A 25,977-nucleotide genomic window follows, 5' to 3' on the forward strand; every position below is an offset into this window, starting at 1 on the left:
TATTGAAGACAGATTCGGTGATCGGCCGTCAATTATGGTATGAAGAAGTTATATTCCGCTGATTATGATGTGGAGAAGTCATATTTACACTCTTTGAGTGTGTTCCTCATAATCTTGTTCTGATTATTTCTCTTGTTATCCGAAGTTTGTTTTTGTTTTGAAGTTGTTTGAGATGTATTTTGATTTGTAGTTGAACTACGATTTTTCTCTCTTATATCCGAAGAAGTGAATGAAATGAAATGTTATTTCTGAAAAAAAAAAAGAAGGGGCCGAGGGGGGGATTAAACGCATTCCAGCGGGTGAACGGGTTGCTCCGCCCGCCCAAGAGATCCGAATGGCAGATGAATGGGCTCAGGCAATGCCCTAACATGGGAAAGCGCGGGCTCGTAACTTTGGTGCGGACCCGGGCCGGCCCGAACATTTCTACATGAATTTTGGGCAGCCATAGAACAACAGGGAATGGTGCGAGCCCATCAACATGGACGACCATAGAACAACACAAAAAAAATGGAGTTGGGATTTGCTCTCTCTGACGAAAGCGGGCCTCGTTCCCGGGCCGGGCTGGCTTGCAGGCCCTCGGAGCCCGCGATACGGCCCGAATGCTGAAGAGTGCGAACGAACAGAAATATAAAAAAACGAAAACCCATCTATATCCATCGTCTTCTTCGGACTCTCGTAGAGCTCTGAAAATGGCGGCATCAGCATCCACGCTTCACCTCCTCCCTTCTCTTCCTCCATTTGGCGCTTCCACTGCACGGCCTCAGCGGCGTCATCTCGTGTCCTTCAAGACTTCGCGCGTCTCTCCAGTGAATGCATTTTCCTCCTCCTCCTCCTCCTCCTCCTCCTCCTCCGGCTCCTTCGGTGGAAGGAGACTCGGTCCCATCGTCCTCACTAGAGCTGCTACTCCACTTTGCACGAGGCACCAGCAAGAAGAAGATGAGGAGGAAGTTGAAATTAACGAGGACGAGGAAGTAGAAGAAATCGAACATGAAGACTATGAAGAAGAAGAGGACGACGAGCAAGACCTGCAAGCTGTCAACATAGCCGAAGATGTTACACAGGTTTTAGTGCTCTCCTTCGTGGCAGTGATTCTACTCCCTATCTCTCTATCTCTCTCTGTTTTTTATGATTGTTGAAATGGTGTCCATCTTGGAAAGATAAACCGTGCTGGGCGATGCTTGTTTCCCTTGTTTAGCTCCTGTTAGGTTGCTTGGAAAGTAGAAAATGGTGCTCAAGCCATGGACAAATAGGCGGAACATAGTGGAAATCAAGAAAATTTTGGTCTTTCTTTCTTGGTTTTTGTTCACAAATGTAGGAATGCTCTTGTAATACTCACCTTGACACGAATTTGGTTCTAATGCTGTGTTTGTCACATATTTCTAGTATGCTGCGCATTAATATGGGCCATATTGTCGTCAACTCCTGAATGCAGTGCACGAGGTTTGACATTTTAGGATGCGACACTCTTTTAGATCCAATTTACTGGCTGGTTCCTTGTTGTCGCAACGCAATGCCAGTTGAGAGCTGTTTTTACATGAAACTATCCATTTTCCCAAGCATTATTTTGTGGCAATGATGGCTTGTAAGCCCTTGTCCTACAAATGAGTGAGTTTTCGACTGTTTCCATGATGTTGCTTTATGGAGTATTTAGCGGTTTGTGTTTAAACCTTTTTATTTTGCCAAATGGATGTAGTTGATTGGGAGAACGCCAATGGTATATCTCAACAAGGTCACGAAAGGCTGTGTGGCTAATATTGCTGCTAAACTTGAATCTATGGAACCATGCCGAAGCGTTAAAGATAGGTAATTTTCCTTTTTAGCTCTGTACTCGGGTTGGTAATTTTATATTGCTTGGTGCTATTAAATGAATATCAACTCTTGCACTGGTAATATTTTCCCTATGAAGTGGCTGTGGGTTGATAATTTCTTTGACAGCAGCGCCCTTTAGTAGAAGCTAGTCAATTAGTTCGTTGGTTTTACATGTAACAAAAAATGTTTTTGAATTTAGTTTATTGGATTGTTCACTTATACTGTACCATCGATGTTGATGTTGCAGGATCGCTTATAGCATGATAACTGATGCAGAAGAGAGAGGATTAATCTCACCCGGAAAGGTTTGGTATCTGCTTTTGTTGCTTTAGTAAAAAAAGAGTATCACTTCGCACGTAATGCTGTCCCATAGTCTGCTTTCTAATGAAATGCTTGTTTTGAGTGTTACACATGGACATGACATGTTTGTTTCATTTTCCATTATGCAGAGCATACTGGTTGAACCGACCACTGGAAATACAGGACTTGGCATTGCTTTTGTCGCTTCTGTCAAGGGATACAAAGTAATTGTCACCATGCCTGCATCAATTAATGTTGAAAGGAGAATACTATTACGTGCTTTTGGTGCTGATATTGTTTTGACTGACCCTGAGAGAGGCCTGCAAGGTGCTGTTGACAAAGCTGAAGAAATTGCCCTTAGGATGCCAAACGCTTACATGTTTCAACAGTTTGATAATCAGGCGAATGCAAAGGTTATTGGCAGCATTTTTTTGTGAAAATTTCTGAGTCTTCTGATTTTCTTCTCTACCATTTCACTTTTGTTCCTCTTGATGTTCAAGTAAAACTAATCCATCATAAAGTGTCTTGACTTCTGTGAATTACAGATACATTTCGAAACCACAGGACCAGAAATATGGGAGGACACAATGGGTAATGTTGACATACTCGTTGCTGGAATTGGAACCGGTGGTACGGTTACGGGTACTGGGCGTTACTTGAAAATGATGAACAGAAACATTAAGGTTCGTCAACTTCAAATGTGAAATTCCTCTGTTGTTTCTTGTGGCAATTTCTTCTTCAGTCTTTGTTGGAATTATGTTCCTTGGTGAGAATGTGACATGTCATTAATACCTGCAAATATGAGGAAAACTAGTGCCGGGTGGATGGGCCAAATTGAGAGAAATGGTTGGCATGACAATTAAGTGTTTAAGTACCTTAGGAGGGTGTAAATTGTAGGCTTCAGTGCATGGTAAACAGGTGACTATTAGTGATACGATTTCTCTTTAGGCACTTATTCTGAGGCACTGTACTACTATATTGATAATTCGTCTCACCTCATTGTGTAAGTTCTTTAGGGTGCTATAGGTTTTCTTGACGACTGACTCTTCTCTGAATGTTGCAGCCTTCTCAACGGTTCTCTCTTGAATAATTATGTAAACTTCCTGTTGTACTCAATTGATAGGTAATTGGTGTGGAGCCTGCAGAGAGGAGCGTAATATCAGGGGAAAATTCAGGTCAAACCATTGTCCATGGCTTGTATTCCTCTTTGTCGAATGTCTGCTTCATTCACTTTTACAAATCTTCTTGTAGGATACGTCCCTAGCATCTTGGATGTTAAATTGCTTGACGAGGTTGTTAAGGTAATAGCTCTATCTTCAAAACATAAAGAATGGTAGAGAACACTTTTATCTTGTGACATTATCATGTGGTATTACCGCACCAGTCAAGTATTGCCATTTTGTACATTGAACGACAGTAAATGCAGATGCCCATTAAACAAGAGCGCTTAATTGGTTGGGTTACATGTTATACTTTCTCCTACTGTCACCCACAATTTGCCAGCAAAAAGCTATTCAAGAAAAGATTTACCTTCGTTTATGCTTTACATGTGCAAATGAATTTGCAGAATGGGTCTTCAGGAATTTGCAAGTACCAAATTGTTGTGATCACCCAATTGGAGTCTCAATTCTTTTTCTCTGTAGTATGTCTTTCTTCTAAGATAACTTAATTCCTCATCATCCATAAGCTTTGAACCAATCAATGAAAATGAGTAACTTTGATTGTTGCTTTTGCTTGCAACAACATCAACCAGTGATCTTTCCCATTAGGGTGGTTCATTTACATGGATATTTTTAGACCATTAGTCTCTAATTTAGCTCTGAATCCTCTGCCATGTGTCCCTTTATCATGGACTTTGACACCACACATTAGTGGGCAGCAACATTTTTGTTCGCTTCTCACTGGGTTGAAACCACATGGTTGCTTTTCAGGATGCCCTTATTTATGCTTATTTCAGCATGCCTTATTTTTGTCTTTGACACCACACCTTGGCGTGCGGCAATATTTCTGTTCATTTCTCACTGGTTGAAACCCACACATTTGCTTTTCCGGATGCCCTTATTTATGCTTATTTCAGGATCCCCTTGTTTTTGTCTGACCCTCCTGATTCATCCTGTGTGGGGACCAGTTGTGGAGAATACTCTTATATAAGTGGAGTTTGTCTTATTGCTTTCAAAACTCAAACTATTCCTGCTCATACATGTCTGATTTGTTCTTGCTTACTTGAAGTACTCTACAATTTTAACATCTAGGTGTTACATGTCATAAAAATTAAGAATAAAAATTCAAATTCAAGGGTGGTTCTAGTCCTTGGCAACAGTTTGATAGGTTTATCATATCTAATTGCCAAGTAAAGGTCCATGGTGGATCTAACCTTCCGTGTGGAGATTGACGGTTGATCAATTCATGGCACCACATTTAGATTTGGCTCTAGCTATTGGTTTTGATCAGTAGACCAAGACAAATCTAGTTGCCTGCGAACAAAGGACTAGCAATCAGAGCTATGGCCTGACTTTTGCCCCTCTCTCTCTCTCTCTCTCTCTCTCTTTCTCTCTCTCATAGCATTTTTTTTCTCTCCTTTTCCTATCAATATCGAGCTTCTTTTGGTTATGTGTACATCATGCATCCGAGATCTTATTCTTTTGGAGAAGTCAATGCCACATTGGCGCTGTATGAGGAACCACATTGGTACCCTGATGGTCACACTAATTGAGTCCTATTGGTGGAGTAGAATGGAAATGCACGTTAGATATTCATGGTAAAATTTTGACAGTTCTTAAAATTCGGGAATACTTTGAAAAATCTTCAATCGGGCTTTTAAGTAATTAGGCCATCGTATACTACTTCATCGCTATTCGCTAGTTAATTCTAGGCAGTACGAAAATCTCTAAGCTCCATCTTGTGGGTTGGTTACTGCTTTTCATTGTTGTAATGCCTCTCAGTGGGATTATTGTGTCTTGCCTGTTATTTTCTTTCTACTCTTGGTTGTAAACTTAACTTCCATGATGTTACAGGTTACCAATGATGAAGCCATCCGAATGGCAAGGAGGTTAGCTTTGGAAGACGGTTTATTGGTAATCATGGACTTCTTTCCCCTTACTTCACTGCTCATGAACCTAGACCATTATAGGGGAGTGTAATGATAACGCTGCTTGTTAACCTGCGTAATTTGGAGAAAAGAAAGAAACCAATGGCCTTATTGGCTTTTGGTCCCAGCTCAATAGGCCTTGGGAGTGAGGTTCAGATGGGTCTAGTCTTAGGCTTTCTTTTCAAAGGGGAGCGTCTGCTCCCAAAACTTGTGGCTGCAAAACTCTCTATGGTAGAAATAGAAAAACAATCCTTGTTTGCTCTGACAAAGCATTAGAAAAGGGGATGAGTACACTTCTGGTATTGGGCCCTCAAATTTGTTTTTTAGCTGTTGCAATCAAATCTATCTTACTTAATTTATGCGATTGGGTTCTCTCATCGCCTATTGGTTGTGCCACCTTAGTCGTGCCAAGCTAGCGAAAGTACAATGGAAGAAAAACAAAGAAAAGAGAGAGAGGGAGGGAGGGGGGTACACCCCTTCAACCCCCCGGCGAGGACTAGTGACCCTTGATGCTGGAGGTCTTTGGGGTGGCTACCCCTTTCCCAACCCTATCTCTTTTTAATTTTGCTGATGTTGTATGCTACATCATCTGCACCTGGCAATTTCATGGCTACATCAATTTCGCAACATCTGCAAAATTGATGGAATGTGATGTAAGGAGCAGTTGCAGGTAGAGGACTTAATTGCACCAAAAAGAAGGAAAAAACATTTTGGGGACCGAGTTACACATTTGATAAGAATTAGGAGACCAAAACTGTACCTAACCAAAATCCATGCAAATGCACTCCATTGGTGCTAAAGCTTTTCCCTGTTGCTGAACTTAAGTTCACCATTGTACAAGATATTATCCATTCTCGGGAGACATCTTAGAAAATATAGTGTTGTAAAATTTATCATGTATCTTCTAATTGGAGATTAACTTTCACACATTTTATTTTCATCTAGGTTGGCATTTCTTCTGGAGCTGCTGCAGCTGCTGCCATTAGTTTAGCAAGCAGACCCGAAAACGCAGGAAAACTTATAGCGGTAACTCTTCATTTAGCTTGGTTCTGAATGAGCTTAACTTTGTCAACTTCATATCTTTTGTAAAGATTGTATTAACAGAAGAAAGGTAGCGGGAGCACACGGTGCCTTAGTTTTATTCTTTCAAAAGAAATCATCTTCTATGGTGTAAAAGGAAATGGAAATTTTGTTCTTTTACGGCGGGGATGGTGTGGGAGCTATTGAAGTTTGTGTGGTCCCACAATGCAGGTAATTTTTCCAAGTTTTGGAGAGAGGTACATCCCTACTGTTCTGTTCAATTCTATCCACGAGGAAGTTCGAAAATTGTGACACTGTAAGAATTTGAGACGGATGAACGTCCCCCTTCAAGCCAAGGGGCGAGCTTGTCCATACGGTCTTTTGCAAATGACGAGGCCTTGTCTACATTCTGATGGAGAGAACTAAAAAGGGCTGACTTCTGGTAGTAAAGCTTCTTTTCCGCCTACTCTGCATTTGAAGTTCATGTCTTCTAATGGACTGATGTACATTTTCAGGAGCAATTTTTGCATGGAAGCACCAAAAGTAGGCATAAAAATTTGTGGACATCCTTGGACTTGCTCGCCCGAGAAAAGAGATGATAAAGACAGGTGAATTTTCCTTGAATTGTCCCATTGTTGAGTCTCTTACGGACTGATCGATATCCCATAATCAGATGGTTGTTCGTCCTAGTTTGTGTGTACACAAAGATCGAAGCAAACTTGTAGGGCAAGGTTGATCTGCTTCTTGACGAGTCCATTGATCATCCTCAATATGTTTAATCCCTTTTGCTCTCTCTGCCCTAGTTATCATAGATGTTTCATTTATTACTGGAGAAAGAGGATGTCCGTTCAAATGTATGAAATGGTCAACAGGCATATCCTCCTGTTTTTTTTTCTGCAACTGTAAATATGCAGCAGCATCAAATTGCTGACTTGGTTATCTTTGGAATCTCTTTGCAAAATGACCTGTTGTCTATATTCAGTAATGCATTCATGCTTAAATGATCTTATGGTGATCTGAGGTTGAGACCCACTATCTATGCTTGATCCTTTCAAGCAAGTGCACAGTAGATTCTCACCTAACCAGTTGATGCATCATCAATGGAGCTGCTAACTATCTGTCTGCTTAATTCTACTGTAGAGAGATTGGACAACCAATGGTTGCCGATGGAAGTATGCACGACGATTTAGAGTTGGAGCCATAATCGATGTCGTGGCACTATTTGCGTCGGTAAGAATTTCGTCGATCTCGATGGGGATCGGATGAGGTGAACATGAGCAACGCTCTAAAGAGCTGTCTATTTCCAATTTTTCCAGAATCACATGCCTGTTTGCAAACATGGGTCCTCTCTTGGTAGGCCTGATGATCTTGAGATAATCAAATCACCACTAAGTTCTTACTAGTAAGATCCTCATCGGTCAGGTCCACCTGAACGTCCAATGAGATACCCTAGCGTACAATTTCCCAAAGCCTAGCCTAACAAGTCCTGCCAATTGCAATTAAACACCATACAATAATGAGAATTCAATCCAATTTAAGACCCGTTTCTACTTTCGGGCGGGTCCTGATTCGTGACAGTGCGCATGCATTTGGCATTGATGATGTCATTAATTGACTGACACTGATATTTGGCTCAATCTAAATGCGGTCACTCAGTGAATAATGACGCCAATCCCACATTTAGCAAATTATCAATTGGCTATTTTATTTTTTTCCTGGAATTTCTTTTTCTTTTTCTTTTTTCTCCTAAAGGAAAATTTAGAGAAATTGTCATGGGATGGGGCCATCAGCCATGCCCCTCCCCCCCCCTAATTTTGAAGGCCATAAAGCAAAGCCACTTAATGCCACTGAGACTCCGTGGTTAACTTTCCCACTTTTCAATTTTATGGATGTGGACAGGTGATGGATGGGAATGGCGACACTTAATTTGCCACTCAGTGCAGGGCGAAATTGAAAAATCGCATTGATAGCAGTGGGATCAGACAGTAATTAGACAAAAATAATGCGCCTCCCTTGTTCACTTCAATCTCGAAGGAATAGGTCCTCCAGAGTTAATCCTCAATTTGGAAGTAATTTCACATGGAACCAAGCTAGATTAATAAAATTTTCATTTTGCCCCCCTGAAATTCGGTTTGATCAATGCTAGTGTTCATAGATGTATGTAATTTGGAAAAGGAAAAAAAAAAACTATTATCAATTTACGAAGACCGGATTTTTCGTTATCTTTTCACCCAAAATAAAGTAGTGTACATATTATATTACAAAAGTGAATGTTATGGAGAGCTTTACTTATAATTGTGTTGCTTTGATTTTGTTCATATTTTGAAAAAATTTGGTGCACGAAAGCTGGGAGTCGTAAATCATTCTAAAGGAAGAAGTTCTCATCCGAAGAAGGTTCGGCTCCTTTTGGGCCAAATGCTCGATCACGGAACATTTGGAGCTTCTAAATCATCTAAGTCACCTATAATTGTGCTCATTTCGGTTTTGTTAGTATTTCGGAAAGTTAGGTGCACAAGTTGAGGGCCATATTTCATTCTTAGGGAAGAACTTCTCATTCAAATAAAGCTTGGCTCCTTTTAACTCAAATGCTTGATCTCGTGATTTTTTGAGCTTACAAGGAAATTGTTGGACATGTTTATACGGGGATACTTTCATTTTCTTACAAAATATCAATTACATACATCATGAAAAAAAAAGTCAGTACATTAGAATTAAATCGCAAAGTTTTATCAGTTCGATGTTTAGTAAATGTTTTGAAGGCACTCCTCAAGAAAAAATTCTACGTAAAAACAGCATAAACGTGTTTCCATTAAGTAAATTAATTTTCACTCTTTTCGAATTGATAATCTATGGACCACAGGTTTCGATTTGATTCAATTTCAATGTACCACATTGATTTTCAGCTTTTCTCCAATTCTATATATAGAAAAAATGGCTTTATATTTCTCTGGCTGGAATTTTAGTACTTTGGAGGTTGACTTGCATTGGGTGACAACCACGAGCAGCTTCTAAGTTTGGTACGGCCCTGTTAGAATCGCCACGTGTCATCATTCCAGATTGAGTTGGAGAACAAGAGACAGGACATGGCAGGTCCCATTGAAAAAGTTGTCACTTAAATGTGCGTATACAAAGATCTATCGCCAGACGATGTCGACCGTCTAATAATCCATTTTTTTTAAAATTTTTTTTATTATCATCAATTTCTGGACGAATTGCATTTTGCACCCCCCCTAAGTTTTTCGGGTTGTTGCAAAATGCACCCCCCCCCATGTATCGATTGTTGCAATGTCCCCCCTCCTGATACTTTTTAAGCCCATTACGATCTCGAATTTTTCACAACAAAGTCGTGACGCATGCCGTTAAGCGATCTGCTCGCGACAATCCTTCTAGTTGATCCGCGTATCGTAGACATAATGGGGTATGAACAAGGTGAGGCGACTCTGCCTCTGTTCATAGTAGGTCAAGTGAGAGGATGCGCCCGAATCCCGATGCAAAATTTGGCTAGAGTCAATGGTGAGAAGGTTCAAGACACTTTACAACAATCGGGAAAATTTGAGGGTCGAAATGTGACTCGACTTAATCTATGTAATCTAATTTTGGAGCGACAACACTCAATTTAAAGGAGTGAGATTACGTCGGGATATCAAACGATATAAGAAACCGTGTAACGCGATCTCTCTCTCTCGGCCCCACGTCCGTGACAATGCTTGTTGTTTCCCTTGGACAAGGCCTATTTATGAGGATCATAACCAGAGGGGGTGGCTCTATTGTCTCACAGGCCAGCCATGCAATGTTAGGTAGAAAGATGATAGCTATTTAGGAAAGTGATGTCCGTTTCATTCATCTTTTGCTCAAATGGTCCCCTACTATCTCAAATTATTAGGGTTTCTCAACATATATGTGCATCCACACCTCTCTCTCTCTCTCTCTCTCGAACGATCGATCTCGATCTCGATCTCGAGAAAATGCGACAATCGAGCCCATCACATTTGCCGAAGAGGATAATCAAGGCACGTTACTTGGAAAAATTAAAAATAGATCAATGGTCCATATGCATTTTACCATCGGGATCATTGAATTTACATACGTATGCGTAGGGTCGGACGAAAGTCTACGAGTCTTTCTTTCGAGCCAAGTATACCACTTGAATAGGCGGTCACAATCATCGCCGTGTGAACCGCAAGCACGAGACCTATCTCTAAAACCATCATATTCCCGATGAGAATTTCTAGTCATAGATCGGTAGCACGTATTGTTCGACCGTTCTCGGACCAAACCCATGGGTTCTGAGAAATGGAACCCTAGCATACTCGTTCGAACAGCGTTATCTTTACTCAACCCATGCATGCATGGCAAGCAAAGGAACTGTCAAGAACAACCTGTCAACATTAACATTCTGCAATAATATCACAGCCCACGTAAGTTACAGTGATGTTTTTATGAATTTCGACGTCAGGCGTGTACAGTGTTTAGGATTAGTCGCACAAACACAACTAGACCGAAAGTAAATGTGAGAAAAGAAAAAAAATAGAGACGATATTTATCCTGATTTGCCCTGAAACTAAGACTATATCGTGTAGAAGGTTCTATTATAAATAGCACTGTTCGTATCGTTGTTACAACTCTCAATTACAACAGAAAGTAATCATATACGGGTCACTAAGTAGTCATTCGTGAGTCCAAGTTCAAATTACCAATGAAATACGGGCCCAAACTATAAATGCCCTTCTGGAGACTCAAGAGAGGGTGGCTCGCCCGCTTATCGGAAAGCGAGATCTTATATCTTCGTATCGATGGGAAGTATGAACGGCATTTCAATACGCGGGAGACAAGAGAATACTCGACGTGCTGAAGCATAAGCAACACCAATACCAACAAGCGATACGCGATACGACACGATACGATATGACACGTCAACACGTTATTATAAAAAAAAAATAGAGAATTTCGAACTGTTAAGACACGTTATCTATTAAATGTATATTTTTATATATACATGATAAATTATACCAATGGCAAGTTTCTTCTTATTCTTCTTCTATTATATCACGATTAATTTTTTTTTGTTGTTGCTGGCTAAGTATATTAATTTTGGGATGATTTGGTATATGACTTAAATATATGTATTTTTGATAATTTACATTTTGATCCCTAATTTATTGAAAATGATTAAAATTGACCGATGCGCGTCAAAAAAGGCATTTCGGGATACTGGACTCGCATGTCGCTGGCGTGTTTAAAGCGCCAATCATAGATCTGTCGCACGTAGAAGAGTATCGGACATAACACGTAAATCCTTAAAGAGTGTCGATGCTTCGTGGATTGAAGCTGTGATTCCTCCATATCTACCAAAGCGCGTCCCTATTCATTTTTTCTTCACATTCAAGCCGACTGGACCGATGCTTGTGTTGAGGTACGGCAAACGATCTCGCGCAGAGAATATTTACACGACTGACTAATTAATTAATCGACGGAAACCCTCATTAAGAGAAAAGACAAAAAAAAAAGAGAGAGAGAGCGGTCCAAATTCCATCACTTCCACAGCCAGTTGGCATCTCCAGAGCGTTTGGTGGATCTGCAGAGGCTGAAGTGAAGATATTACGTTTGTCCCCCCACATGGACAAAAGAAAAAAAAAACAACGTAGTCGTACGTCAGTGATTTACGAGGTTTGTCTGTCTCGTTGGCGGTGATCCCGAAGTCAAGTACGAACCACACGAGCGCAAACAGTAAAAGTTAATATAATAGCTTAATTAATGTTTACCAGAAACAGAAGCCATATAAAAAAAAAAAAAAAAAACACAGTAGGGGGGACAGAGAAAACGAAAATCTAGCGATTGCCCTTCCCTTCCCCGCACACTACTTAAAAGATGTTCATAACATTAAAAAAAAAAAAAAATCCCGAACCGGTGCTTCTACGAAGCATGCCCCAATCGATACCGGCATCCCCGTGTCATAATTACCAAGAATTGATTTCCATCCCGCGAAGAATCCCAAACCGATGCCTCTAGTTCCCAATCTATCTCAGATCAATCTTCTATTAGGAGTTTGGATCCGACGTGAAATGTAAATTCGGGCCAGCAGCGGCGTCGTTTGTTTGAAATTTTTCGTGAGATGAGGATCATTCTGGGTACATGCGTCGTGAGGTGTCGATTTATGATTTCTTGTGAGATGAAAATTGGTTTGAGATAAACATTTCATGTGGCGTCGATTTGAGATTTCTAAAGATATTTATCCTAAAGATATATAGAATTGCCACTTACATTTTTGTGGCGTGGAATTTCAAAAATTCCATTTTTCTTAGTATTACGCTATTTGAACCATAGGGCCGATGTATCTGACGTTCCTCATTTTCAGCTTTTTACCATTTATCGGAGTTGTCGCACGTTGTTTTTCTTCCATTTTATTTTTCTCGTGGGATGGTTTTTATCTTGGAATTTGACAAAACCATGTTCTACGTAAGCATTTCATGAATGGCGACAAACCAAACCGTTGTCGACCCGATCGATCTATTGATGGATCGAAACCGTGTCAAGATCTATCTATTCTAATTAAGGGTCAAACCTCCATTCACATCGTAAAAAGGGTTTTCGGAATGTCCAAAAAGTCCTAAACTTGTTGTACGATGATCAATTAAGTTTTAAATATTTTAATTATGTCAATTTAATTCTAAATTTTTTGATAATTTATCGATTTAGCCCTAAACCTTTTGATAATTCGTCCATATAGTCCATTCCGTCAATATGAATTTATGAGAACTAAATTGACACAGATTGACAAATCGTCAAAAGATCTATGACTAAATTGACATAATTAAAAGGTTTGACTAAATTGACCGCTGTACAATTTGTTCGGAACTTTCTGGACAATTTTTTTCCTATGCTACCAATGTCATTGATATGAGCCTGGATGTTTTGGGAAAAGCTGATTTAGATATGAAATAGTCGACACCAACTAGTCATAACGGTCATCGCAACTATGACAGCCACGCCCGGCCCTTATTAAGGCAAGATCTAGCAAACATTAGACCATACTTTGACACGCTCAGATCATCAGCTTTAGGATCTTAGAGGCGTGAAAATCACGAGGTCGACCGCTTCAAATTGCATTGGAACTCCGATCCGATGACAAAGTAATCGACCTAAACCTACGTTTCGAACGAGTTAAGTCGGCTTCATATGCAATAAGCTTGTAAGGGACTAGCTCTACTCATAAGCCCGCGTGGAATTTCCTTTACACTACGCAAGTACTGATCGGGAACATCTTGCACATCGGCGAAATCGTATGTCGTGTCGACGTCATATCGTCCTATCGACTCATCTGTTTGGATTTCGACGTTCGGAAAATTCGATGGTCCGTTGAGGGAAATTGCATGCCGGTAACAATTGAAGATGCAATTGACTCGATGATGCCACGACAGGATGACCCATCGCGATCGATGCCGCGAAATATTTTCATCACAGAGCTGTGTGGGGGGGACAAGAGTCAAAAGGAAAGAAAAGAAAAGAAAGAGAGGAAAGCCCTTTGATGCAACCTGTGAATACAAGCTAGTTGCATGGTAGGCATGGCATTATAAGCATTAGTTTGCCAGCTTCTCACACCGAAAGGTCAATTTGAGATCACAGGTTTCACCATCTCTCTCCCTCCTTCGTGAAATCAAAACGCCTTTCCTTCTTCTTTTTTCTTTTTCCTCAAGGAGTTTACCCCATTTGGGTGTGCAAGAAATTCGTGACACAATTGGCGATTTTACTTTAATTGGCTATTATTCCCCCCCACCCTTTTGTCATAACTTCATCTCTCTCCCTCTCCTCCTCCTCCTCCTCTGATAGCCTCAAATGAACAATCACGTACCCACTTGGGGAAAAAAGAAGAAGAAGGTTGAGTGAGAATCTCGACCTCCGTTAACCCTAGACCTCACCTCTAAATCTGACCCGGTTCCAACGCTAATCGAAGGTTTACTGGGACCATTATCTTGTCATAATTATGCGATTAGGTCACGATTAGTCTACCTAGCTAGGAAGATCATTATCTAGTGATAATTAGAGATGGTGGCCGAGGCCCGCTTCGTAGCTCCCTGGTCATGTTTGTAAGATCAGAATTCAATTTATTGTCAAAAGGTCGTAAACTTATTGTACGATGATGGCTAATTCAGTCATAAAAAACTTTTTAATTTAGCCAATTTAGTCCTAAATTTTTTGATGATTTGCTAATTTAGTCTTAAAACATCCAATTGTGCCAATTTAGTCCTAAACCTTTTGACAATTCATTAATTCAGTCCTTTCGACCAATTATCCGAATAATAGGTCTAGGACTAAATTGGCAAAACTTGAAAGGTTTAGGAAAAATTTGACAAAATTGAAAGGCTTATGACTAAATTGGTCAAATCTTCAAAAGGTTTAGAACTAAATTGACATCAGTTGAAAAGTTTATGACTAAATTGGCAAATTGCCAAAGAGTTTAGGACCTTTTTGGACTATTATCCCTCATTCTTCATCTAATTCAAAGCAAGAGTGTAAAAGAGTAAAAAAAAAAAAAAAATTGGCAAAGAGGAGCGTTCTTAGTTACAGGCGTGTATTCGGAATGAATTTTGATTCAACCATTTGTGCTTTTGCTAATATGAACTAATGGTGCTTAGAGTATATGATTAAGAAGTTGATTAGTGAGCAGAACATCACATGACCCCAAGTGAGACTTCCGAAATGACGCGAAGCGAGGATTGGCAATTCATTCAAAACAGAGCCAAATTAGATTTACAAAAGCTGCAAATTAGAGATCCTAAACCTTCTTTTAGAAACCCCCCCAACATGACCAAGTACCAAGTCCCACACACATCAAGAAAACCTCTTAAAACTATTGTCTTTTTTTTTTCCTCTAATTTTTGGCCCTTTCAATCCAAACCTAAACAAGAGAAAGAACAACAACATGGAGCAAAAGGGTTTGTTATCAGAACATTGAAGGTAACTCCATCATGTCCTCTACTTGGGCGGAAGCCGTCTCATCGAGGAGCCACTTCTCTAGAAAGGTTAGCGGCGGCGTGTGCTCGGACGACTTCGCCTTATTGTAATTCCTCTCCAGCATCGTCGTCATCCCGGGAACCTTCTCATCATCGTTCGCATTGCTAGGTCGACCGTCGCCGTAGCCCCCCTTGTGATGATGAGGATGATGAGTCGAATTGCCATTCGACTTGTCCCACGAGACGTTGCAGTGATTGTTCATGTTCTCGAACGACAGGATCGACTCGAACTCGTCGTGGGAGATCAAGTGATTGCCGGTTTCTTGATGCTCGGCCTTAGGGCGATAGCAGCTCCCACCATTGTTGTTCTCGTGGCCTGGGAAACCCTTCTCGTCAGGGAACTTCCGACCGTCGCTGTCGATGTTGCCGTTAGCTTTCGGGGAGGATCTCATCCAGCCCTCAAGGAGCCTAGAGATGTTCTCCGTGCTCGAGGCGTATGTGGAGGTGAGGCTGAGCTTGTTGAGAGTGGAAGACGATGAGGAAGGGCTGCTGGTTGCGATGAGGTCCAAGCTGCTTGACGACCTTCTCTGATGATGGGGGTCATCAATGCTTCTCGAGGGGGTGGTTGTGTCTGAGGGGGCCATGTTGTGGGGGTCCATCATGGAGGATGAGGATGGCGATTGCAACTTCTTGAGCTTCTTCTTTAAGTGGGTGTTCCAGTAGTTCTTGATGTCATTGTCTGTCCTCTGTGGGAGGTGTGAAGCTATGGCAGCCCATCTGAAGCGGGAAAGCCAAAAAAAAAATCCCAGATGATTCACAAGAAAAGATAAACGAAAAAAAGAAGATCAATGTACGCGATTATCATCGGCAAAGTCGGAATGATCGAGAACGTTTCGTGGCGATTCGAGGGTGAAAGTTATTTACTTGTTACCAAACAAGGCTTGGAGATGAATGATCATGCCTTCTTCATGGGGTGTGAAATTGCCCCTCTTGATTCCTGGTCTGAGGTAGTTCGTCCACCTGAGCCTGCAGCTCTTGCTGCACCTTAGCAACCCTTTTGCCCGCACACAAAAAGGGGAAAAGAGGGAAAAAAAAAAATTCAGACGATCAGCAAATTCCATGAATGATCAATACTTCGCGAGATTACTGTAACTCGTCCAAGATCGACCGAGGTCGAGCTCGGATCTGGGGCGAATGGGTGTACGCGCGCCATTACCTGTATTGGTCGGGACGGATCTCCAGTTCCCGGGGCCGTGTTCTTGGATGTAAGACACCAAGATGATGTCTTCTTCAGGAGTCCATGGCCCTTTCTTGATGCCGACTTGGTCACAGCATGGAGGTCTCCCCATAGCCACAATATCTCCTCCCTCCCCCCCTCTCTCTACTCTATCATCACCTATTGTTACTTATGCTCTCTCTCTCTCTCTCTAAGGTGTTTGTGTTTTTCTTTGCTTTGGGGTGAGACTATGAGTTTGTGTGTGTCTGGACCTTTATATGAATAGTTCTACAAGACCGTGAGTGTCTGTGTGTACATATATATATATATATATATATATATATATATATGAAAAATACTTCTCAGTATAGACAGTGCAATATTAGCCGTAAATCCACACACCATCGCCTCATGTTTTGCATAAAGCACTCGTTTGATTAAGATATCGTGTGGTTCGAAATAAGCGACAATCTTGTTAGACCGTAAGGTTAGCACTAGCAGCTCCCTAATTGTTTTTTTAATTCGTTTTTGTAATTTCTCTTATGTTAAATCCCACACTTTGATCTACCATGCTGAGTCAGCAGGGTCGTTTCCATCAACTAAGAAGCTTAAATGGAGTCAATCTGGAAGCAAAAAAGTCAGAAGAGGAGGTTGAATGTTGTATCTCCATCTCCTCTGCGTCACGTGCCGCTTATAATTTCTACATAAAGTTGGGGAACTTCACCACCCCTAAAAAAAAAAAAAAAAAAATAACAAAGAAACCAATTTTTTTTTTTAAAATTACACGTGATGTTCTTAATTTTCTATTTGTCTCACCCTTTTTTAATGCATGTGCTTCTTGATATTCAATTGTAAGTGATTAAAAGTATCCCGCATTGTTTATTTACGGGTTAATATGCCTTTTAAATGTAGGTGTTCTCGTTGCATCTATAAGTTTAAGGCTTTGGGTTAGACATTTAACATGGTATCCAATTTTCGTTCCAATTTATAAGGAGATTTTATTTATTTATCTATTTATTTATGTGCATGGGATCTCTCCACAATTTATAAAAATGGACTTTTATCTATTTTTTCTTTTAAAGTTGTAGGGACAAGTGTAAGAATTAAAAACAAGCGGGTTCAAAATGTAAATTCTGAAATTGAAGGATGCTACGGAAATATAAAAGAAAAGGAGGATGCAAAATATAATATGTGGTAAGTCGAGGGTGGCTTTTGCAATTTTCCCTTCTTCTTTTTTTTGGGTCCATCTTCTTTCTCATGGATCTCTTCATTGTGGTATAAAGAGTTTAGGTAGGCTAATAAATTATTGGTTAAAGCCCCCAGTGATTACACCATTGAAGGGTTTTCAATTACTTGTCCTTTGGTTTCACCAAGAAAGTTACGCTATTGTCTATTTAAGCTTTTTGTTGAATCTTGTCTTCACAAGAATTTCCCATGTGAAGCTCTTAGTCTTGCTCGGTCATTGTGACATTATAACCTAAACACATCCTTCTTTAGCATATATCAATTTGTGGCTTTAATCCACCTATGCATACAAGTTACAGCCAAAAACCCTAACTTTGAAGTGGATTCTTGAGGTCATTCTACAAGAGTATCCTCTTTTTCCAATTATTCATCTTTTGTTGTTATTGTTGTTAGGTATAGAATCTGACCTATTTGAGTTCATATCGAGAATGGGTTCCATAAGACTTTTCTTCTTACTTTTAAGAATATTTTTTGAGCTAAACAAGGGGTCACGAGCATTGAATTCGGTGGCTTGATAGGGTGAGGAATCAGTGACCGAGATTAATAACATGAGTAATATTGGGTACACTAAGGTTAACTTACCAAAATCGCTACATTAAGTGATTCGATAGATTGTAAATGGGTATTTAAATACGTTGGTCATGTTCAACACGCTATAGAAGTCTCTCGCATTGCATGTTTCTATCAATTATGTCAATCAATCTTAGCATGCTCAAAACTATCCAACATATAGGCAGATGATAGCCTTCAAACTTTGATCTTTGCCACAAGGAAAACTACAACATTAATAGCAGACACACTAGTTTTCACTTAATATAGTGAAATTATTTTTGAAGAAACATTTCAAGTACACGGTCTATACGCTCTCTCTTTCTTTTTTTATGCAACTCATGTTTATTATTATTGATATGGATAATCACCAAATTTTCAAACTATAACCACCTAATCAAGGGCGAGGAAAATGGGTTACGTAAAAATAAAACTACACATATAGCGTGCGTATAGAAATATTTACTCACTAATTAAACTATGGTGGCACTTATATTTACTATTAGTAAATTCTGCATGAATTATATTGTTTACTGGCAGTAGTCAACTCGATCACATAACTCTAAGATTATGCAGACTTTAGTAACATTTGCCTAGGGTCTTACATCAAAAAGTCGTAAAAATTACTCAATATAGTCGTAAAAATTATCAAAATTAATAGAAACAAAGTCGAGGACAGCAAGAGGAATATCACTGATCTTCGGAAATGTTTTTTTTTTTTTTTTTAGGATTTGCAGAGTAGATTGGGGGCGACCGTCCCAACAACTGAAGCGATTTGACATGCCCAGCCTCTGAATGACCCCATCTGCATCACAGAAGAACTCATACTACAACTAGAAAGTACTGCTACAAGGGCTGTTTGGATGAGAAAAAGGGAGGAGCGAAGCAGAATCCCTGCTGGGGTTGGTATATATATATATATATATATATATAGTACTCAACCGTCTTCAAAAGATCACGAGGGGTATAAGAACGGTTTTCTCCAAACATATTCTTTGCGCATACATGATAAAATTTTTTCAACATTATAAATTTTCTCAAAAAAATATTTTTTGAAAAAAAAATTGATTTTTGTTTTGCAACAGGAGGGGTTGTCGTGGACCGAATAACCACCTTGCTAGAAATATTTTTTGTTTTTAAAAGAAAAGGGGATTGGACCTCTTCCGATAGGAAAATATCTTTTCTTAAGGATTTTTGTAAATCCTTAAGGATATCCTTGGGAAGTGTCGTAGCCAGCTGGGATGTAGGTATTAATGGTGATTGATGGCCGGGATATATTGAAGGTGAAGGCAATATCAAAGGTTTTTCCGGAGTTTGGGATGCCTCAAGCCAGCTACGAATAGGGGTGAGCTTCTCCCTGAGTTATTGAAGTTTCTGGCTGGGCAACAGTTTTGCCCTTGCCTTTGTCTTTCTTTGGTAGCATGGTGTACAATGTTTTCCCTATAAAACTTCTCGTGTGAGAAAATCTGGTAATGAATTAGAAATACCATTTATAAATTTAATATCAAAATCAAATACATATAATATGGTTTGCCATCTGGCAAAAATCTGTTTTGATGCAATTTTGACTCCTCATAGATCTCCTCATAGATATACATATACATATATATATATATGTATATCATCGCATGATTCTATGTATGTACCCTGTCCACTTTAATATATCAATGTACGGGCATGTCTTTCGATGGTCAATAGTTTTTATCTCGGTTGTTTTGTGATGTTAGGTTTCTAAAGGTCTAGGCTTAAGTAGTTTCCAGAGACGCCATGTATGTACACACATGGTTTGACAACTTCTAGGGAGAGTAAATTATGCTTCGAGTGCTTGGTCGGGATTTTTTTTTTCTATCACATCACTAACTCTCGTCTCTTTAACTTTTGAGTGCGGATATCGAACCCCTCAATCTCTTTACCAGTAGAGCTGTATGCCTATTGGCTTAGTCGGGAATTGAACTTTTGAGCAAATCTACACTGGGGGGACCTCATATCCGGTTAAGCAATTCAGCTGGTCATGGTTATGGGCAAGAAGACATCTTCCTAGGTCAACCCTAGACCTGTCCAAAACAAACTCGGGCCCGGTATCCTGGCCAAAACCGCCTTGAAAAATAGGGTGGGGTTGGACCTTGTCCTTCAACCCCAAGGAAATTCAGTGGACCTGATCCTATACTTGGTTTCACTGGTAAGGCTAAGCATGGGAATGGATATTTTTATCTCCTTCTTCTTCTTTTCGCTCAAATCATAATTGAAATGTTGAAATAGTAAAAATTTACACACTGTCCAGTCTTGCTAGTCGGGATACAGGTAATATCTTGAATAAGCGTGTCTATTCTATTAGAGGTGAGCAAAAAGAACCGATCGGACCGGAAGCGCTCGGGATCGAACATCGGTATGTTCCGTCCGGCTCCCAAGGGCATCGGTCCGGTTTTCGGTTCCATAAAACTAGACTCGATAATTGTTAGTCCCGTTTCGGGGGTGGAACCACCCACTCTAATCGAACTGGCTATTTTTTCATTTTAACTTTATTAATTAAAAATATTTTTAAAAAACCATTTAAACTTTTATTTAATGAGGGAATGAGGGGTAGTTCAATACATTTAGATTGTAAATATGTGTTTCAAGCATATGCAATCGGTTTCACTGGACCGGGTCAGTCGGTCTAGGATCCTAGATTAAATGGGTTAGATCAAAATGACTTGAACATAGGAAGATTGAGTTGGACATCAAATCAACATGCTCTTGAAAAATTGAATGCAAGTGCTTTGGTCATATAAAAAGGAAGGTTGGGCATAAAGAATGATTAAAAGCAAAGACTCTGAGGGAAGTCCACTTTGACTGCGGCTCGTTATAATTTTTTTTAAAAAAAATCCTTTTTCTAGAGTTAACAAGTAAGTAATAAAAATAATTATTTTTAAAAAAATAATTTTCGAACCATTCATTTTTTACGAAATAAATATACAATCCAACTTCATGTTGAAGTATATGATCACAATCAAACAAAGAACGTATAATTTTTATTCCCATCACTCTCTTTCGACCATTTTCTTTTTGGGGTAACTCGGTAAAAAATTTCGGACCGGCGTTGCCATGTCAATTTACTCCAATTAACACATTTACCTTCGACACAAATCTACCCTCGTTTAGCAATCCCGCAAGAAATATCACCTTAAAATGCATAGGTGTTCATGCGCGCGCAAAGTCCAAGACGGATCTGACGTGGAGAATGACCGATCCAACGTGAAAAATTCTCGCTGCGGATCGTGACAGAAGGATAGATTTGGGTCCGAATTAGGCGTCTGAGAATTTTTGCGAGACGAGGGCTTAATTTGAAAGTAATTAATTTGCGTTCTCGTCCGCCCGAGGGGCAATAGGAAAGATTCTTTCTTTTCTTACGGATCGAGTGGACAACGAGATCCGCATCACCGAGGTGATGCAACAGAGCAGCAAAGTGAAAAACTTTTGCTTCGACTCCCACTCCCGGCCTCGCCCCGCATGCCGATTCCACTTTCGCTTGCCCCTTTTCCCCATCTCCCTCTCCCCGAGCCCTAAACCCGCGTACCCAATGCGGTGACCGTGCGAGGAAACCCGAGCAAAATCCCCGATCGCCCGCCACCTGCTCGACGAAAATTCGCCGGCGGAAATGGAGTCGAGCATACTCGACTCGATCGGCGGGGAGATCATCGGCGTGATGTCCCCGGTCTCAATCTGCATGTTCCTCGTGGTCCTCTTGGTCTACGCTCTTTCCCCCTCCAACCCTTTCTCGGCCCCTGCGTCCTCGGCCCCGATTCGCACCGCCGCGAACCTCGTGTACGTCGAGAACCCGTCGGACTCCGTCGGACAGAAGCTCGAAGGGGCGCTCCTCAATGCGTTGGTGTTCGTCGTCCTCATCGCGCTGGTCACTTTCCTCCTTGTGGTGCTTTACTACTACAAGTTCACCAGATTCCTCAAGTATTACATGAACTTCTCTGCCTTCTCCGTGCTGGCCACGATGGGGGGCTCGATCTTTCTGTCGATCATTCAGCATTTCTCGATCCCGGTTGATTCGATCACTTGTTTCTTGTTGCTATTGAATTTCACGGTCGTGGGTGTATTGTCTGTGTTCGGTGGGGGGATACCCATATTCTTGAGACAGTGTTATATGGTTTGTTTGGGGATTATTGTGGCTGTTTGGTTTTCGAAATTGCCTGAATGGACGACTTGGGTCTTGCTTGTGGCTTTGGCGGTGTATGATTTGGTGGCTGTTTTGGCCCCGGGTGGGCCGCTTAAGATACTGGTTGAATTGGCCTCCAGCAGGGATGAAGAACTCCCTGCTCTGATTTATGAGGCTCGTCCGATTGCACCTCAAAGTGGTGGTGACCGGGGGTCGAGTTTGGGCCTTTTGGTTGCTGGCGTATCAGATTCAGGGTCAGTGGAGATGCAATCTGTTTCTAGAGACAACCCTAGGAGGAATGAGACTGCCAGCAACCATGGTGACGATGGCATTCGTAGTTCGAGGAGCGATGAAGGTGGGAATAGTCGGGATGAAGGGGAAACCTCCCCATTGGTGAGTAATTTCCGGGATAGGGACTCGTCGAGCAGCAGATCATCGGAGTTCTCGGTGGTGAATATCACGCCTAACAGAGGGGGACAGTTTGGAAATAGGGAGTCGGAGATTGAGGAAGAAATGTCCCCGCTGGTTGAAATGCTGGCTTTAGGGAGTGGGAGAGAGCGGGAAAGGAGAGATGATGGGGAGAATGATCGCAGTTCTGGTAGAGGAATTAGACTTGGTCTTGGAGATTTCGTGTTTTACAGTGTTCTGGTGGGTAGAGCTGCAATGTATGATTTGATGACAGTCTATGCTTGTTACCTTGCAATTGTTTCGGGACTTGGGTGCACCCTTATATTGTTGTCTGTGCGCCGCCGAGCTCTGCCTGCCCTTCCCATATCCATCACATTGGGTGTCATGTTTTACTTCTTGACTCGATTATTAATGGAACCCTTTGTTGTTGGTGTAGCTACGAATTTAATGATGTTCTAATTGTCAATTTTTCATGAGAGAGAAGACGGGGAGACACTTACATTGTTTTAGGACATCACTGATTTTTGTGGTCTTGGCATCCATGTACACAGCTGTGGAATCCCCCATAGAAATATCACTCTTTTTCATGTAACTTTCTGGATGTCCAGGCCCAGTAATGAGACTTTCTCAGGAAACATGGTAATGAATCTTTTGCAATATCCTACTCCCTGCTTTTTGTTTCTCGTTGTTTGTAAATTATGTTCTAGATTTCGTTATGTTTGAGCAAATTCATAATGTCATCTTTTGATTCAACCCTGCAGTAAATCTAGTATGATTCAAAAGATGGCAGTATTATCCTTTCAGTTCACCTTTGATCTTTTGTGCCATTGAACAAGCGTTAATCATTGAATTAATGGAAGAAAATAATATGAAATATGAATTTCTAGGTTAGAAACAATTCTAAAAGTAGGATGAATAGATCATATTTCACTCCTTCCTTGGTGTGTTTGTGCTCGTAATTTTGCTTGCTCTTAAATCATAATGCTTAGGGTGTTAGTAGCAAGCATGATCCATTGTACTCTCTACTAATTGTTTATTCTTTTTGGCATGTTCTGTAATGACATGAGTTGATGTTTTAGCAGAAGATTGATATTAATCTTCCTAAACACTTTTAATATGCATTAGTTATTTATCAGTGTTTTGTTATTGATATTGTCTTCATTATGTCTTCTAGTGTTTTGATAATGGTAGCAACAGATATTTAGCAATCCAATTGCTCCTTTTATCATAGTTGTCATATTTCCATGCAAGTGAAGTATGGACTGAAACTTTTGCCATATAAGATGAATGAGTTATTGACAGTCTGTGCTCGCGAAGCGAACAAGGGACAAGCCCGTGGGTAAAAGAAGGAGATTCATGTGATAGGTTTCACGTGTATGCATGTGCATTTACCTGCCTTCTTCTCAGGTCAGTGTGCGCACTTAGTGTGTACTTTGTGCGAATGGAACCTGGTCAATGTCTTTACTTGTGCAGTAGGTCCGTCTGTGTTGATATCAACAGCCGCAACAGGCAGTAGCAGCTGCTCTACAGCTTCAGTTTTCTTGTGTCTAATGACCACCCATTCACCATCTGTGTGGTCTAGTCCAAATGAGAGATATGGGCAAAGAAGAAACCAGGACAGTGTAGATGTTGAAAATTTGCATGGCTGATGGATTTGACCATTGAATTTTAGAAGCTCTGGGAAACGTTTGTCTCCATTTCTTTCTGGTTTGGTTGTGCACAACCTGACTGCAGAAATAGGCCTCACGTTCGCGGGCAGACCTGAGTTGTCTCTGGCTGACAATTGTGTTTGTAGTGTAAAGGCAAATGGATCTGTGGAGGATGAGAACGCTTTGCTTCGCTACTCTCAGTTGTTTCACCATGAAAGCACTTTGTTCTAGTCGAAAAGTTACAGAAAACCCCAACACTGTCCGCTTGAGTGCTGGGGATATATTTGTAACGCAACCTTTTCAAATCTTTTCCGGCGCCTTAACCCCGTCTTCTTGATCAACTCATTCGATGTGATGGTGGATAGATTGAGAGAGATTGGAAAGGGGATCTTTGAGCATAGCGTTTTCTCATCCATGAAGATGACAGTTTTGAGTCTACTCTATCGAGTGGCAACACCTGCAGCATCTTTTGCTTTGCTGGCGTCCGAGTGTTTGGATCAGGTAATGCTGTCGGAGTCCCTGAGTCCCTGGAGTCTTCAACAATGTGAAAGACGTGTACTTTTGAGCTTTAGATTCATCTTTGTGGTCGAGGTTTTCCCGCTTTTGCGGCGAGAGTCATCTCGTTCATGTGACGAGCTATAGTTGGCTGGATTGCGCTCATCTTGGAAATTGGCAGCTCGCGTAGTCATGATCATGAGTTTGTCGTACTTCTCGTGGCTTGTCCTGAATTTGCACTTGTTGTAACCGTTTCTCATTCGCTAGCCAAACGCTGTCGCCGTAAGACATTAACCTCACAAATTTGTCGTCAACGATACAAGTTGACCGACATTTGGTTAAGGTTGCAATTGATGAAATTCGGGGTGAGCATAATTCTAGAATAGAATTAGAAACCGGGGCTCCAAAAATTGGAAAATCGACTCTGACGGATAGGGGTGAGCATGGTTACAGGGTAAAACCGAGAACCTAGAACCGGAATTTGTAGGATCCGATTTGGTTTTAGGTTCTAAGATATGTATGGTAGGTTTCCGGGTTCCAAAATTGTGGAACTTGTTCCAACGGGTAGGTTCCAAGTTCCACTACCTAGAACCTAGATCCTAGATTTTGAAATAATTTTTTATATTTTTCTTAGTATATATTTTTGCACGATCCTACAATGTTTTATGGCGTCCGATGATGAATGTATAATCCGGAGCCAAACAAACTTTTAGGTTTTAGGATCTAAAAAATGATAAACGTGTTCTAATGGATTGGTTTCGGGTTCTAAATATAATATGTACGAAACCTAAAACCACTCACCTCTACTTTCTCTTAGATGTTGTAGCATTCACTCTTATTTTTCTTAACTAAAAATGAAAAAAATAAATAAAATAAAAGAAATTGTTAGGTTCTCGAGTACCTTGGAATCGACCTTATCCAGGTTTCAAAGTATGACGGATACGTTCCAGGTTCCAGGTTCCAAAAAATGAGGAATCTGTGTCGTCGGGTAGGTTAGGTTCTAGGTGGAACCTGTAAGGAAGCTGAAACCGCTCACCCCTATTGCGACGACATTGAAATCGCTCATCCTAGAGGAAATGTGATGGAGCACAGTGCCGGTT

General features: G+C 40.7%; 3 protein-coding genes across 5 annotated transcripts; 2 read left to right on the top strand and 1 right to left on the bottom strand.

Moving 5' to 3' along the window:
- Window positions 1-554: 554 nt before the first annotated feature.
- Window positions 555-7,144, top strand: LOC115737713 (cysteine synthase). Of its 2 annotated transcripts, XM_030670003.2 has the most exons (12): window positions 555-1,061; window positions 1,694-1,803; window positions 2,057-2,114; window positions 2,259-2,333; window positions 2,424-2,522; window positions 2,655-2,792; window positions 3,233-3,284; window positions 3,361-3,410; window positions 5,124-5,183; window positions 6,143-6,223; window positions 6,449-6,659; window positions 6,733-7,144. In XM_030670003.2, exons 1-11 carry the CDS (start codon window positions 600-602, stop codon window positions 6,527-6,529), a joined length of 1,266 nt encoding a protein of 421 aa, XP_030525863.1. In that variant the 5' UTR covers window positions 555-599; the 3' UTR covers window positions 6,530-6,659; window positions 6,733-7,144. The 2 variants fall into 2 exon arrangements, with proteins under 2 accessions (XP_030525863.1, XP_030525862.1); XM_030670002.2 differs by having other exon boundaries at window positions 559-1,061; window positions 2,259-2,522.
- Window positions 7,145-14,907: 7,763 nt separating this feature from the next.
- LOC115737736 (transcription factor MYB60) lies at window positions 14,908-16,598 on the bottom strand. Of its 2 annotated transcripts, XM_048282232.1 has the most exons (4): window positions 16,581-16,598; window positions 16,385-16,531; window positions 16,093-16,222; window positions 14,908-15,945 (listed from the first exon to the last, which is right to left on the bottom strand). In XM_048282232.1, the coding sequence occupies exons 2-4, from the start codon at window positions 16,515-16,517 to the stop codon at window positions 15,159-15,161; spliced, it is 1,050 nt and encodes a 349-aa protein (XP_048138189.1). In that variant the 5' UTR covers window positions 16,518-16,531; window positions 16,581-16,598; the 3' UTR covers window positions 14,908-15,158. The 2 variants fall into 2 exon arrangements, with proteins under 2 accessions (XP_048138189.1, XP_048138190.1); XM_048282233.1 differs by lacking the exon at window positions 16,581-16,598 and having other exon boundaries at window positions 16,385-16,557.
- A 4,993-nt stretch (window positions 16,599-21,591) lies between these two features.
- LOC115737732 (presenilin-like protein At1g08700) lies at window positions 21,592-23,392 on the top strand. Its single transcript, XM_030670038.2, has one exon. The coding sequence runs from the start codon at window positions 21,816-21,818 to the stop codon at window positions 23,190-23,192; it is 1,377 nt and encodes a 458-aa protein (XP_030525898.2). The 5' UTR covers window positions 21,592-21,815; the 3' UTR covers window positions 23,193-23,392.
- The last annotated feature ends 2,585 nt before the right edge of the window (window positions 23,393-25,977 follow it).

This window comes from Rhodamnia argentea, chromosome 7 (assembly GCF_020921035.1).
Source record: "Rhodamnia argentea isolate NSW1041297 chromosome 7, ASM2092103v1, whole genome shotgun sequence".
Lineage (NCBI taxonomy): Eukaryota > Viridiplantae > Streptophyta > Magnoliopsida > Myrtales > Myrtaceae > Rhodamnia > Rhodamnia argentea.